The sequence below is a fragment of the Artemia sp. Qi Xiang Cuo genome, chromosome 19, assembly GCF_049724085.1.
Source record: "Artemia sp. Qi Xiang Cuo chromosome 19, ASM4972408v1, whole genome shotgun sequence".
NCBI classification, from domain to species: Eukaryota; Metazoa; Arthropoda; class Branchiopoda; order Anostraca; family Artemiidae; genus Artemia; species Artemia sp. Qi Xiang Cuo.
In genome coordinates this window covers 11,880,445-11,896,077 of record NC_142812.1, presented here as the reverse complement: position 1 = coordinate 11,896,077, position 15,633 = coordinate 11,880,445, and the positions used below count along the sequence as shown (strand labels likewise).

At 36.5% G+C, this 15,633-nt stretch overlaps 1 protein-coding gene across 2 annotated transcripts in view; it reads right to left on the bottom strand.

The window, feature by feature from the left end:
* The window catches only part of LOC148940504 (E3 ubiquitin-protein ligase NRDP1-like), a 34,013-nt gene extending 18,808 nt beyond the window's left edge, over positions 1-15,205 (bottom strand). For both annotated transcript variants that reach the window (XM_089104893.1, XM_089104892.1), the window contains exon 1: positions 15,044-15,205. In XM_089104893.1, coding sequence (XP_088961019.1) covers positions 15,044-15,133 — 90 coding nt within the window. In that variant the 5' untranslated portion in view covers positions 15,134-15,205. The remainder of the gene's footprint in view (positions 1-15,043) is intronic.
* Positions 15,206-15,633: the final 428 nt, after the last annotated feature.

The window sequence follows — 15,633 nt, the reverse complement described above, 5'->3', positions numbered from 1 at the left end:
TTGACTAACTGTTAGCTGATCTTTTCAGGAGTTAAAGATGTGGGGCTGTCGCCTCCCAAACCCAAGAAACTGAGTTTCTTTTTTAAACTTTAAATTCACTATATAAAAAATTTTCTCTGACAGGGAATCGAACCCGGATCTTCCGCCTGACAGTAAGGAACAGCGACCATTGTACCTCAGAGACACTTACCGAAATATTATTTTAGTCTCCCGTATCTATTTTTGACGCAAGCAAATCCCCACAAAACTTGATATTTGGTTTTTAGAAAATAGAGAAGGAAATATAGGATTGAGCTGAAATTTTGAGGATAAGCTCCCAGGCCCCAGGAAAGCTTATCCTCTAAATTTCAGTCCGATCGGACAACGTTAAAGGGGGCTGTGGTGGGAAAAATTAACATGGGCTCTTATAGGAAAACGAGGTTTCTCGTAAATGTAAATTCGGGGGATAATTTTTTTCGGTCTGAAAATATCAAAAGGCCCTAACAGGTCGAATTCCGCTTTGAATGAGTCCTCATACTTGGATCCGTTGCCAACTGTGGCCTGTAGGCGTGGCTGATAAAAAAAGAGAAATGAACAGTGTGTGGCTATATTTGTTTTTTGGAAAATAGGAAAGGAGTGATCGTATTGAGCTGAAATTTCGAAGATAAGCTCCCGGGCCCTAGGAAAACTTAACCTTTAAATTTCAGAAGGGGGGCTGTGGTCGGAGGGTCGGAACTTCCGGCCCACTTTTACCCATGAAGATAAAGTCAGAGGGGGGGGGGGGTGAAATTTTGCACGTTTCTTAGTTGGAGCTTGGGCTAAAAAATGTGATCACCACTGTCTCTCTGCGACCGCTAGGACCGGAAATCGCTTAACATTGTGGTGGGTCGTCTCTTTAAAGAGGCACAAGTGTGCCTCCTTGATCTTTGTTGTAGAAACTTGAAAAAGGGTTCATTCAATTGAAAATTTAAAGGGCTACTGCCCATTTTAATAGTCGAAAATGATTTGATGGCAACTAACTTCACGCCCATTTTTCCCCAAACACATCCAATCAAAATTTTTACATAGCCATTTTATTCAACGTAATTGAAAGTTTTGGAAATTAGGTCTTTAAAGATGACAACCCCCCCCCCCCACAATCCACCGGGGACGGGTTGTTATTTATGCCCGGGGAGCCGGTAATGTTTTTATAGAAAGCGATGTTGTAAGAACACTAAAAAGGGCTCATTCCATTGAAACTTGAAATGGCTAGTGCCGTTTTATTGGTCGAAAGCGATTTAAGAGCAACTAACCCCCCTCTCACGCCCACCATTTCCCCAAACACATCCAATCAAAATTTTGAGATATCCATTTTGTTCAACATAGACGGAAGTTCGAGAAATTAGGTTTTTCAGGATGATAACCCCCTCAGCTCAGCGCAAGTTATGACCTTGGGGCATATAAGGTTTATATAGAAAGTTGTTGTAAAAATTTCAAACAGGGCTCATTTGTTTGGAAATTGAAATTACCCTTTTTAATAGTTGAAAGTGACTGGAGAGTAATTGATCCCCCCCCCTCACGCCCACTTTTTCCCCAAACACATCCAATCAACATTTTCAGATAGCCATTTTGTTCAACGTAGTTGAAAGTTTTGGAAATTAGGTCTTTAAGGATGACACCCCCCCCCCACACAGCCCTCAGGGCAAGGTTTGTAAGTCATGCCCTAGGGGCATAAAAGGTTTTTATTGTAAGCGTTGTTGATGAAACTTCAAAAGGGCTCATTCGATTGGAAATTGAAAGCGCTAGTGCCTTTTTTATTAATCGAAAGTGTTTGGAGGGTAACTGACCCCCCTCTCCTGCTCATCATTCCTCCAAACACATCCAATCAAAATCTTCAGATAGCCATTTGGTTCAACGTAGTAGAAAGTTCTGAAATTTATGTCTTTGAGAATGACACCCCCCACAGCCCTCAGGGCAAGGGTTGTAAGTTATGCCCTGGGGGCATATAAGATTTTTATTGAAAGTGTTATCGTAGAAACTTCAAAAGGGCTCATTTGATCGGAAATTGAAAGGGCTACTACCATTTTTAATAGTTGAAAAGTGATCGGAGTGACTATCGCCCTTCTCACGCCCACCATTTCGCCAAACACATCCAATCAAAATTACTAGATAGGCATTTTGATTAACGTAGTTGAAAGTTTTGGAACTTAGGTCTTAGAAGATGATGACCACCCTAACAGCCCTTAGGGTAAGGGTTGTAATTTATTACAATCTTAGGGGTGGGTTTCTGTTTGTATCTTTTACAGTAAACTCCAAAAGGTTAGTTTTATTTCTTTTTTTTTTTTTGTTTAGCACTGAAGACGAGTTGGCTGAGGCCCTTGTCGAAATATTTGCTTTTTTTCGCCTTCATGTTTTTGAAGCTGGCTGACAAAATCCTCGTTTTCTCACCCTTTTTTGGTTTTATTTTTCCTATATTATCTCCTTTCCTCTCTTAACTTCAAGTTGTAATTTATGCCCTGGGGGCATATAAGGTGTTTATAGAAAGCGTTGTCGTTTCAAAATGGGCTCATTCGATAGGAAATCGAAAGGCCTAGTGCCCTTTTTAATAGTCGAAAATGAATGGAAGGCTTGACATTATTTTAGTGAAGATCGATGTGGGTATAATGCATTATTTTTTGTTGTTTAGACCAGGACACTTCGTATCGAGGGAGTTGTCGTGGGAACTTCGAAAAGGGCTCATTTGATTGAAAATAGATAGGGCTGACGCCCTTTTTAACAGTCAAAAGTGATTGGAGGGCAACTAATCCCCCTCCACGCCCAGCCTCCCATTTGCACATTATGCTTAAAAACTAAATGTTGCCTTAACATTAAATCAAATTACACTGTATTACCCAATAAAGCATCTCAGCAGTATCCCAAGAACGACTGAGGGTATTATGTTCAGACTTTCGGGGCTACTACTGCTCTTAAAATTTGACCAAATCAAAATAGCGTAAGTGCATTCAGACTATCAAAGGAAGTAAACATATTTTTTCCAAATGGTATCAAGTTTTCCATTTCAGGTCAACTAGAGGAGGTATGAAACTAAATTAAACACTACTATTTGTGTCCAGATTTTAAAAGGGTGTATATTGTTAAAAATTGCTGAAATTTTTTCTCCACCATACAAAAGGCAGGCCAAACTATTAAGTCTTGAAAAAAAAAATTTAAACTTTATTTTCTTTTCCCCTGAAAAGACTGTCAATTTAAAAGAAACAGAAATTAATTAAAAAAACTTTTTCCACAAAATAAGTTTTTCAAAGAAAACTAAAGAACTCCATTAAACAAAAAATGAGCAAAAATAAAATCAAATAATCTATCAAGCGTGAAATTACCACCGATCAGCATCAATAAATAAATGAAACCCAAAACGAACAGAAATTACAATAAATAACCGAGTCAAACTCAAAACGAGCAGAAATTAACATAAGTTGGGCGCAAAACCCCTATGGCTTCCCAAGGCAAGAACAAAATTTGCACTTTACTGAAAAAAAAATACAAATGAATGCACATTGTCAGTTTAATATACATATACTGATATTTAGTAATCAAAATGTTAATATTATTTGATTTATTAAAGTTATAAAAGTAAAACCATATATATTTTTTTAGTAAAGGGCAAATTTCGTTCTGGCCTTGGGAAGGCATAGGAGTTTTGAGCCCCACTCAAGTTAATTTCTGCTCGTTTTGAGTTTGACTCGGTTATTTATTGTAATTTCTGTTCGTTTTGGTTTTCATTTATTTATTGATGCTGATTTGTGGTAGTTTCACGCTTGGTCGATTATTTGAATTTATTTTTGCTCATTTTTTGTTTAATGGAGTTCTTTACCTTTCTTTGAAAAACTTATTTTGTGGAATTTTTTTTTAATTAACATACAAAAAAGCTACCCCTTCCCTCATTAACTTAAGTTTGACTTCTGTACAAATTCTTTAAGAACAACTCCTGAAACAAAATAGCTACTGATTCAATTTAAAGGTATATGGGTTGAAATAAGAGTGACACAAGGCTTTATAAATGGGATATATACAGGGAAGAAGGTAAGATAAGATAAGATTTATTGCTGAAAAATGGCTATCACAAGCCCAAAAGGGCCCAATTCGCACTTTAGCGTCAAATACAGCGAAGAAAGAACAACAAAAACAAACAATCAAACAACAACAGAAAATTATAAAAGGGTCAATGTCAAATACGTAAAAACGTTAAAAACAAAAACAAAGTACAAAGTAAAGTAAAATTAGAAGGCCAATGTCAAGTCAGCAAAAATGCCCAAAAAACAAAACAAAACAAAAACTCGTAAAATTAACAAGGGGATAAAATAGAATTAAAACAAAAACATAAGTTAGTTGGTGACTAAAACACATAAATATAAAACCTCCAAATTTGCAAAATGGGCATTAAAATTAATAACTTGGAGGGAACGTGTAAGTGATGGGGGGGGGGAGGCCGCGGAGATGCCGGGGTTGAAAAAGTCCAATATGTAAGGGATAAAGGTTCTTCTATATATTTCCGTGCAAACCCGTATTGGGGCGAGAAGGGGGATTTTTGTTGACACAGAATGCGGGAGGCGGGGTCGAAGGGGTGAATATTGACCGGGGAAAAGGGGAGTTGTTCGAGGGTTATGAAGGGCATTGTTAGCAAAACGCAAGGTAATTTTTGCTCTCCTTTCCTTAAGGGTGACAGAGACAAGGTTAGCTCTCCTAAGAAGGGAAACATAAGGTACTTTACCCTCATTGAAGATAAGTCATAGGCACCTTTTTGTACTGCTTCTATTCTGTCCGACAATTCAATGGAAATGCCAGGATGCCAAACAGGACAGGCGTACTCAAGGGTTGGGCGTACAAACGACAGGAAAATCCTCAAACAGTGCAATTTAGGGCATTTAAAGTTTTAAAGGTGTTTCAAGAGGGAAATTGCGGCATTTGCACGTTTTAAGATGTCATTAATATGCCAATCCCATTTTAAGTCGCTAGAGATGGTAACGCCCAGTAATTTCATAGTGGTAACGGGATTTTCAGGGGGGATTGGACAGGAGAAAGAAGGAGGAGTTTTAAGGAAATTAATAGTAAGAACAGTTGACTTTAAAGGGTTGACTTTCATATCATCAGTAAGAGCTTCGGCTGATATCGATTCCAAGATGTACATTAGGTTGCTTTTGGAATTTTTGGAACATGTCTCTAAGACAGTTAGATCATCAACGAATTTCCATCTATCCGGGAAATAAACACCAAGGTTGTTTATCATTTTAAGAAATAAAATTGGACCTAAGAGGGTTCCTAGGGGCACACCATTATAAATTGGGAGGGGATCAGAATATCCATTCAGGTATTTCACGACTTGCGTTCTGTTAGAGACGAAAGACGCAATTATTCTAATTAAATAATTAGCTTTTAAAGCTTTAAAATTAAGCTTTTAAATTAGTTAGCTATTTTTTTTTTCTATAGTATGAAGACTATACTAAAATATAGATTAAGAGGCTATGGATAAAATTGCTGAAAAAACAACAAAGGGAGGGAAAGGAATATAAAAGTGAAGATACAAACAGGAATGTGGCTAGTAGAATGAAAAGAATAAAACTAAAGCACAACAAATATTTTGGCTGTACAAAAGACGGTGTCTTCAATGCTGAGAAAACTTAGGATAAAAACTCAAATAACCAAAATTCAAACAAAATCCAAAAACTAAGAAATAGAAACAAAAAATATCAATATCTACAATTTTTGCTACTGTGACTGAGTGTTGCAGAAGCTAATAGAGTTGCTCCAATGAGAACACTAAAGCAACTGGATAAAATAAAACTATTTATCCTGTTACATAATTAGCCTATTGCTTGCGACTACTGCTTTAATTCTCCCATGTATTGTATTTGATCTAGTCCACGGGAGATTTTGTAAAAACTTTAAAACCTGCATTAGCTAATGGTTCACTTTTAAGGAAAGAAAAACGAGCAAAAATGGGGTTTTTATAGGCCAAATGAAGATACTGAAAAAACGAAGCGAATATTTCGAGAGGACAAACGCCTCTCTTCTTCAGCGCGAAACGAAACGATGTATCAATAAAAGCCAAAATTAAAAGAATTAAAACCAACTACCTAACAACCATAAAAGCGAGTTATTCGCCAATATCCGCGATTTGCACAAAATCCAAAAAATATCAACTGCCATCGACGGATACTAGCAAACAACTTGCTTGCTTGTGTTGTTTGCTAGTATCCGTCGATGGCAGTTCATATTTTTTGGATTTTGTGCAAATCGCGGATATTGGCGAATAACTCGCTTTTATGGTTGTTAGGTAGTTGGTTTTAATTCTTTTAATTTTTGGCTTTTATTAATACATCGTTTCGTTTCGCGCTGAAGAAGAGAGGCGTTTGTCCTCTCGAAATATTCGCTTCGTTTTTTCAGTATCTTCATTTGGCCTATAAAAACCCCATTTTTGCTCGTTTTTATTTCTTTATGTGATGTCAGGCCAATGTGGTTTAAGAAATTATCTTCACTTATAAGGAGAGCGTTATATATCAGATCAATATTCAAATTACCTGTATCCTCTATCTCTGTTTATTGAAATATTAGTAAGAAGTTTTTTTTTTTTTTTTTTTTTTTAATTGCCTCCCTAATCCACTGTGTGAACCCTCTATTGTTAGAAATGGTTGTGGCATTGCATGTTATGAACAGTGTGATAGAAAATGTGTTATGTCAAAAATTTAACAAAAGTTTTAGAAGGCTTACTAAATTTCATACCTTTATCTAATGAGTTGCAGGGCTTAATAAATTGTTCAACAAATTTTGGGTCAGTTTGACCAATGTAAAACTCGCCACACATAAAAAGATTCTATACACCTCAACAAACCAAATTGCCACAAGTTAAATCCTTCCCAGAATTTAGGAAACTGCTTAATAGTCTAGTTGACTGAAAGCATGCGTCAATATTATATCTGCATAAAATCTGTTAAAGCTTTTCACCTAGACCAGGTACACATGGTACAGCAATATAACTTTTAGTCAAATTGAAAATACTATGAAACTAGATTTACTGTAAAATTAGGAGGGGGGGGGGGGTAAAGAAAAAAGTTTCATGCAAAATGTGCTAATTACGATTATTCTGCATGTTATAAAGCATGAATTGCTTTCTTAGCATGTTTCCATATGTGGAGTTATCTAGACTCATACTGGATTATTTTGCAACAGCATAATTAATTTTAAATTCATTTTATTCTGTTGCTTTGGTGCTCTCATTGAAGCTACTCTATTAGCTTCAATGACACTCAGTCACTTTTGAGACAATTGTACATGTTGATAGTCTATTTGTTGTTTTTATATCTTTGTTTTACCTTAAATTGCAGCTAGGAGCAATCTAAGGATTTCTCCTTGTAGAGCTCTGGAATGATGACTAGTTGTATGCAAGGATCCCTGGTGACCAGATGCTGCTCCATCTTTGGTAGCATCCCAATTGAATTTACATTCTCAGGAGGACCACTCAGCATCTAGCCTTTGTTTAAAAACATCAACAGATTTAGTACTAGCTGTATTATTAGATAATTTGTTCCAATTGTTGACAATATGGGTAGAGAAAAATTGAGTATGGACTCTAGATGTTGTAGACTGCTTGACAAGTTTCAGGTGATGGCCTCTAGTTCTTGAATTGGTACTAACAGTAGGGAATAATGCTGGGAGAATATTAGCCTTCAATAACTTAAAGGCTAAAATGGCATCCCCTCTATTTCTCCTGTATACAAGTGTAGGGAGATTCAGCTTTGATAGTCTTACAGGGTAGGAAAGCTCTTGCATGCCAGATATCACTTTAGTGGCACGTCTCTGCACATCTTTAAGAACTTTTATATCTTTTTTAAGATATGGAGAGGCAAGTGACATTCCAACTTCAAGCTTAGGACGTAAAAGTCCCTTATAAAGAAGACTGATGACTTTTGAAGAACAAGTGGAAATGGTATGCTTAATCAAACCCAAGGTTTGGTCTAAGAAAAAGTGGTCGAGAGTGGGTGGAGCGGCAAGGATTCTGTTTGCCAAAGTGAATGATATGACACTTGGCAACATTGAATTCAGGAAGCCAGGGCTCAGCCCATTGACCCAGCAGTTGAAGATTATTTTGTAGCAGGGCATGATCTTCAATGGACAAAGCTGGTCCAAGAAGCTTCAGGTCATCTGCATAAAGAACTGATTTACTGCTGATAATGAAAGGAGCATCATTGATGAAAATATTAGATAGTGTAGGACCCAAGACACTTCCCTGAGGAACACCACTCAGAACATGCGTTGAGGAAAAAAGAATACACTCTCCAGAGTCATAAACAACTGAACACATTGGTTTTGCAAATAAAGAAAATCAAGGATCCAGAGCAGGGGTTTCTCTTGAAGCTTAAGTGCGTGCAATTTAATTGCAAGTCAATTGTGACACACTTTGTCAACAGCTTTAGAAAAGCCAAGCAGAATCCTGTAAGCAGGGACCCCAATATCAAGCAACTTTGCGATGTGATCATATGATTCAAGGAGATTAGTGTCAACAGATCTTCCAGAACAAAAGCCACGTTGTGAACTGTGTAAAACATTGTTTGCATCAAGGTGTTTAACAACTGTAAAATTGATTATTCTTTCAAGAACCTTAACATCTGCTGATGGGTCAATAATTTTCAGTAAGGTCCTTTCAACCTTTTAAAAAAATAGGAATGATATGTGCAGTTTTCCAATCCTGAGGTAGTCTAGAAGATTTAATGATAATTTCGACAGCAGGGAAAGAGGTTGACACAAAACTGCATGACATTTGTGTAGAATACATGGGTGAATGCCATCTGGACCAGCAGATTTATTCAGTTTGAGGGATGTCAGTTCCTTTAGAACCAAAGTATCTGTAATCAGAATTGGTTCCATATTATGTGATACATCATTTAAGGGAGGTATAGGATATACAATACTGGAGTTGGACAAAAAAAAAAGAAAAAAAGAAGAGAAATATTGACTGAAAATTTCAACTTTCAGTTCAGGATCAGCAACTGATTTACTATCATGCAGGATATGGGATTGTGCATCTACTGCTACATTTTTGAGTGGCATAATGCCGGAAGGATTTAGGGTTATCCTTAACTTCCTCTGCCAGGTTTTTCTCAAACCTTCTCTCCAACACCTTTATTTGGTTTGTTGTTTGATTACAAAAGGATTTGTTGTTTGACTACTAGATAATTTTCTGGGGTCTTATTTTTTCTTTAGCAGTTCCATGCTCTGTGTTTTCAATTGATTAGCTTGCTAACTTTAGTAGTTAAAAAGAGAAATTTTTGCCTGTTTTACCTGAAAAATTCTGGTGCATGACTTCAATGTTCAGAGTTTCTGTTTTCACATTTGACTGACTCTCCTCAATATCATCAGTAATAAGCTCCTTCCAGTTGAGTTTGGCAAGTTTTTCAGAGACTATTTTGTAGTTTGAACACTTTTGTTGATTAGAGGAAGGCTGTTTGGTACATAGACATAACTCTGAAATAATTACTAAATGGTCACTATTACCAACAGGTGTGGCTATAGCATTCTCAATAAGAAGGTCAGGGTTACTGAGTATAACCAGAGCAAGAATGCTGAAGACTTGACCTTCCCTGTGACGAGTTGGTTGTGAGATTGTTTGACAGAGGGAATTATCAGAAAGGGCAGACAAAAAAGGAGAATTTCTTATTACAAAAACCAGATTCACCAATCCATTGGAGTTCAGGAAGATTAAAGTCCCCCATAGGGACAAGATCATAGCTGGCAAAATTGGTCATCCTGTGAGACAACATGGCAGCCAAATTAGATTCAGAGTCCATAACACACAAAGCACTGGGGCTTCTATAAACAACACCCACTACAATTGAAATTATTTGATTGTGTAATTTAATCCAGACTCAATTCCATCAGTTTTCAGAGAATTGAATTGAATGAGACAAACATTTAGTCCCTCTCTTATATAAAGGCAAACTCCTTGGTGTCAAAGCGGGGATTTCAGATTAGAAGATAGTTGGTAATCATTGATTTTGATTTCGTCAGGAGTTAAAACTGACAATGTATTTTTGGTGAAACTTCTGTAATTGCTGCAACATCTACTCCTTCAGATTTCATACAAAAGGAAAGTTCAGAAAGCTTATTAGGGAGGCTATCAACATTGGAGCTAAGGAATCTCATTCCCTGAGAGGTAGGAATCTGAGAGGATACAGGCACAAAAGGACTGGTAAGATGGTTGGGTACAGCACTATGAAACAACAAAGAAGAAACATAAGGTAAGCAAGTTGTTGTTGAAGAAACAAGAGAAGTGTCAGCATCAGAAAGGGAACTATTATTACTAAGTTCACTCCTAGAGCAATGAGAGACAGAATTAGGTGATGCAAGTCCATAAACATTTAAACAATTATAAGAGGTAGATGGAGTCACAGACATTAGTGGGACATTTAAGTGGTTGGGGGGAGTACTCCAACTGGCAAGTTTTTTTTAATGATGGCACCATTACAAATTATCAAATCTGCCTCTACCTTGGCTTTTCTGCAATACAGCTTCTCAACTGGAGCTTTGCACTTATGCAATCTTCCTTAGGACTATCACCACAGAAACTGATTGATCCTTTTGTCTCAAAGGATTTCCATATTATTTGCTTTCTAAATTCAGTTGATGGTACAGAGAAGAGAAGGGGGGGATACCAGATTGTTGATGGCTATTAGAAAGTCAATTTACTTGGACTGAGGGGGGGGGGGCACAGATGTCCACTCCATAATTGCATAACAGATAATTGTACAGGAAAACTGCATCATCAGTCTAGGGGGGGGGGGAATACCATATGCAACAATTTTAAGATTTCTTTCAAAATGCTGGTGCTATGAACATGCTATCCAACAAACATCAGATTCAGTTAATTGGGCTGACAGACGTTGAGACAAGTTAGAAGACACTGTTAAAACCACTAGGTCCTGAACTGTTGAAACAGAACAAACTGATTGCAGTGAATTTTCAATAAGTGATACCCTGTTTGCAATATCACTAAACTGGGCAGAAATGTCACTCCTCAGTCGGAAGTGTTTGGGTCAACTGACTAGTGGTGGTAAACTCCTCCTCAAGATCTTCTCTGAAAGATTTCAAGGAATTATCCATAACTGATACTAGCTTATTTATCATAGCTTGCTCACTAGAGGGGGGAGGGTTAACTTTGCAGGCTGGACAAGACCAGGAACATGTAAGGGATTGCATCATCTTGCTTAATAACTTATATTCTCCAGGGGACAGGTCCAGACATTTGCCACAGATCCACTTCTCACAAATATCACACTCTATGGCAGAGGAACCCTCATCCAGTTCTCTAGAACAGGCACCACATTTGTCATTGCCTTTATTTGGGCTTACCTGTTTTCTCTTAGCTTTGCTGAACATAATATAGGCAACTAACTCAAGAAATTAAACCAAACAGGATCAGGCTATATGCTAGGCTACTACCTAGACTACTCAGAGCTAGGCTACTACCTGAAAGAGGATCTCTTCTAAAATCTACTAAATCCAACAGAAAAAGAAAAATACTTCTCTGCAGTAACTTCTCAAGCTGTCAAAATTGAAATATTGGAATGAATTGCAAAAAACGGACATTCAATTGTAAACAAGTCAGAAGATTTGAAAAACAGAATTTATCTGAATAAATAAGTCAACAGAGTCATCTATTACAGCAGAACTATCTTTCACAAAAGCAAATTCAAATTTATCAGTGTTATCACTTTCATCATAGCCAATGATAGGCTAAAAACCAAAATTAACACTTACAGCAAACTTGACAACTTCCTAACTCCAATTAGATAGATTGCTGGGAAAAACACCTATTAAGTATTATAACTTTAAAAATAAAACACTTGGTCAGACCAAAAAACAGTGATTTTGTATTATTAAAAATTTAGACTCTGGGCCAATACTTCATCACAGTCATCACTGATGTTTTGAATGATCCTTGTTTTGGATTATGTTTTTAGTTTTTATTTTATCAGCATTGAAAATGCCTTGTGTTATACAGGCAAAATATCTGTATTGCCTTAGTTTAATCTTTTGCTTCTATTGGACATAGTCCTTTTGTTTCTTCCTCATAAGATTTCTCTCTCTTTATCCATACCCAGCAAGACTAGCAAAGCTGAAACTTCCAACACTTGTAAACAGGAAAAATGGAGGTGATACCATTTTAACCTATAAGTTAATGAGGGCTAATGCACTCCCCGCATCATTTCTCACTGTTTGTCCTGACTCAAGAATTAGAGGTCATCGCTCAAAACTTGTTAAGCAGCCTACCTATCCAGAGTCCACATTCAATTCTTTTCCTTAAGAATTGTCAAACATAAGAATAAACTCTCTGAAACAACTTTTACTGCTGAATCTGTAGACATCTTCAAACAAAAGACAGGATGCTGCATGGTTCTTCTGGATGGAAATGGTCCTTCTGGAAGACTTGATGGGAGTGTAAACTTAACTGGGAAACTATGGATCAGCAGAGTGTACCTGATCACTAAAAAATCCTGAATACAACTCAAATCATCAACTCTGGAGCTGAACAAGGAGAAATCCTTAGACTACTCCAAGCTGAAATTTAAGGCAATTGTCATGGCTGGCCAGTTTGGGTTTAGATCTTTCATTTGTAAAACTGCTGAACATTAGGAAGACATAAGTAAACAGCATAATAGCAAAATATTGTACTGGGATGTTAATAAATTGAGAGGGAACAGTAAATTGGACTTGTCCTGGTAAAACTCTAGTTTAGCTACTTTTGCTATCTTGGAAAGGGGTTAGGTTAGGAAAATGAAACTTTCAGTAATGAATCAAGGCCAAAAACATATTCTGGGAAGGTATTGTCAAGCTTCCATGTAAATATTTTTCTGATTCCTAAGTCTTAGAAATTTGCCTACTTGACAGGTCTATACCAATTGAAATCTTGACAAAACAACATTTTACCTTAATTTTTAGTATCAGTTTCTTTTCCTCTTGTTTTAGCTCTGAAAATACAATTCCAATCATTTGAGCAGAATTTTTTAGTCACATGAATGGGTATTTTCTTAATTTAGAAAATGCATTTGCAGATCTTTGAAACCTCATGCATAGAATAAAGCAGTTGTGAAGCTAAAAACACTTTTGCTGTACTTCATTTAAGCAGAACATCAATTTTGCAAGGTTTCACTTTTATAAGACAAAGATTGGGGCCCTCTAGAGGGAGAAGGAGTGGAGGGAAGCTTCATTTTCATAACCTAACCCCTTTCCAAAATAGCAAAAAGTAGCTAAACTAAAATTTTACACTTGTCCCAGTAAAAGATGAGAATGGGGCTACAACTAGCAATAAAGAAAGAGATAGGCAGAACCTTATTGAGAATGTGCTAAAGCATGATGAAGCTACAGGGAAAAATATAGAGAAGAATGAAAAGGTTTGGGACACTTGGAATGTAAAAGAACATTTTGTCTATTTGCCAAAGAAGAATTAATATCAGTACTGAAAGGATTAAAAAGTAATAAGGCCCCATTTGCTGAGTGTTATAAGCATTTTCTAAATAAGGAGGTTATGAAGTTAAGAGATCAATTAGGCTACTATACAAAGAAAAGTATCAAGCAGCATTCACCTGCATGTCTAGCTAGAATCCCATGTCTAGCCTGACTTCAATGTCTAGGCAACAACCATTCACAAGTAAAATTTAATGCTTAGCTAAAACTACAAATTTAGTTTCAAATAGTTTACAGTTGTCATTTCAAGCCAATCAAGACAGCTTAAGCCAGCAAAACTTCCAAAATTGTAATCCCTATTTTTACTGTCATAATGGATGAGATAAGCCAAACAATTGCCTGACCTACATGGCAGGTCTAGCCTATACCTATTCGAATTTGGACAAAACAAATTTTTTATCTTAATTTTCAATCATCAGTTTCTTATCCTCTGGCTTCAGTTCTGAAAAAGCAATTCCTGTTATTAGAGTCGAATTTTAGGTAAATATCTACCAAATCATATTACTGACTTACACATAAAGTGAATATACCACTCAATGCCTTTTTTATGCTGATTACAAATATAATAATCATTTCTATTGGAAATAAATTTCAGCCCCCTATATATACCAATTCACGGTATATATTTCTACATTAATGGGGGGGGGGGGGGTCAACAAATTTTGTTTCTGATGTAAATGGGAGGTAAGTTTAAATGGTAAATTTCTACCAAAACATATTTTTGAGTTAGGAATAAAGTGAATGCACCATTCCATGCCTTTTTTAAGCTGATTACAAATAATCATTTCTATTGGAAATGAATTTCCGCCCCCCCCCCCTATACTTGCCAATTCAGGGTTCGGTTGTAGAAATATATACCCTGAATTGGCATATATAGGGGGAGGGGGGGGCTGAAATTCATTTCCAATAGAAATGATTACTATATTCATAATCAGCATAAAAAAGGCATTGAGTGGTATATTCACTTTATGTGTAAGTCAATAATATGATTTAGAATAAATTTACCATTTAAACTTTACCCCACCCCCTAATGTAGAAATATATACCCTGAATTGGCATATATAGGGGAGGAGGGGGGGCTACAATTCATTTCTGATAGAAATGATTATTATATTCATAATCAGCATAAAAAAGGCATCAAGTGGTATATTCACTTAATGCGTAAGTCAATAACATGATTTGGTAGATATTTACCAAATTTAAGCCATATCCATGTTTTTTTTTAAAATTTAGGAATTGTATTTGCATATCTTTAAAACCTTATAAATTGAGACATAACAAAGTTTTGAAGCTGAAAACAATTTTGTTGTACTTCATTTAAGCAGAAGATCTATTTTGAAAGATCTCACTTTTACAACACATATTTTTAAAGGTCAGGACCCTCTGGAAAGAGAAGGAGTGGAGGTAAGTACTTCAAAATACCTTCCCAGGACATAATTTAGCCTGTAGACCCATGCCTGAGAGTCTCATTTTTCTAACCTAATCCCCTTCTAAGACATCCAAAAGTAGAATTTTACCGTAACGGTGACCTATACTGTGTAAGTATCCAATTAATTATGCACAACCTACAAACCTGAATAGGATCTTCTATAACAAAAGAGCAAATTGGACACAGGAGATCTCCATCAACGTCTCCAAAAAATCTAGCCACATCTATTCCCATTCCAAGTCCTTGTTTTTCAATAGTGTAATGATTAGTCTGGATAAACTTATAAAGTTTTTACTCCAAATACACTTAAAAGCAGGGTTGTCACTCGACTGGTTTTTTTGGTGCCACTTTGGGTGGCGAAATAGTGTAAGTTTTGTGTAAAAAGTGTCATTTTCCAAAAATTTGCAGCTCGCGACGCTTCGCGTTGCTCGCGCTCATATAAACAAGCTTTTTAAATTGAAAATATATACCAATCCGCTTGGGATCATCCCCGCGTGGTTTCCCTCATCTTTATCTTCTCCAACATTAAATGTCGGATCTAATGCCATCTATCAACTATAAAAAAGAATTTTTGATTTTACTGAGGCAGTGCTGATTTCCGGCTTCACGCAGCACTTACACTCTTGTCAACTCTCCAGCCCCCCTCCTAAAAACCCGCTAAAACACAAATGGTGCTTACTGTATAAAATGGGAACTCGTCCCACAGAGTACTTTCTTTTCTTTTTTTTCAAAAA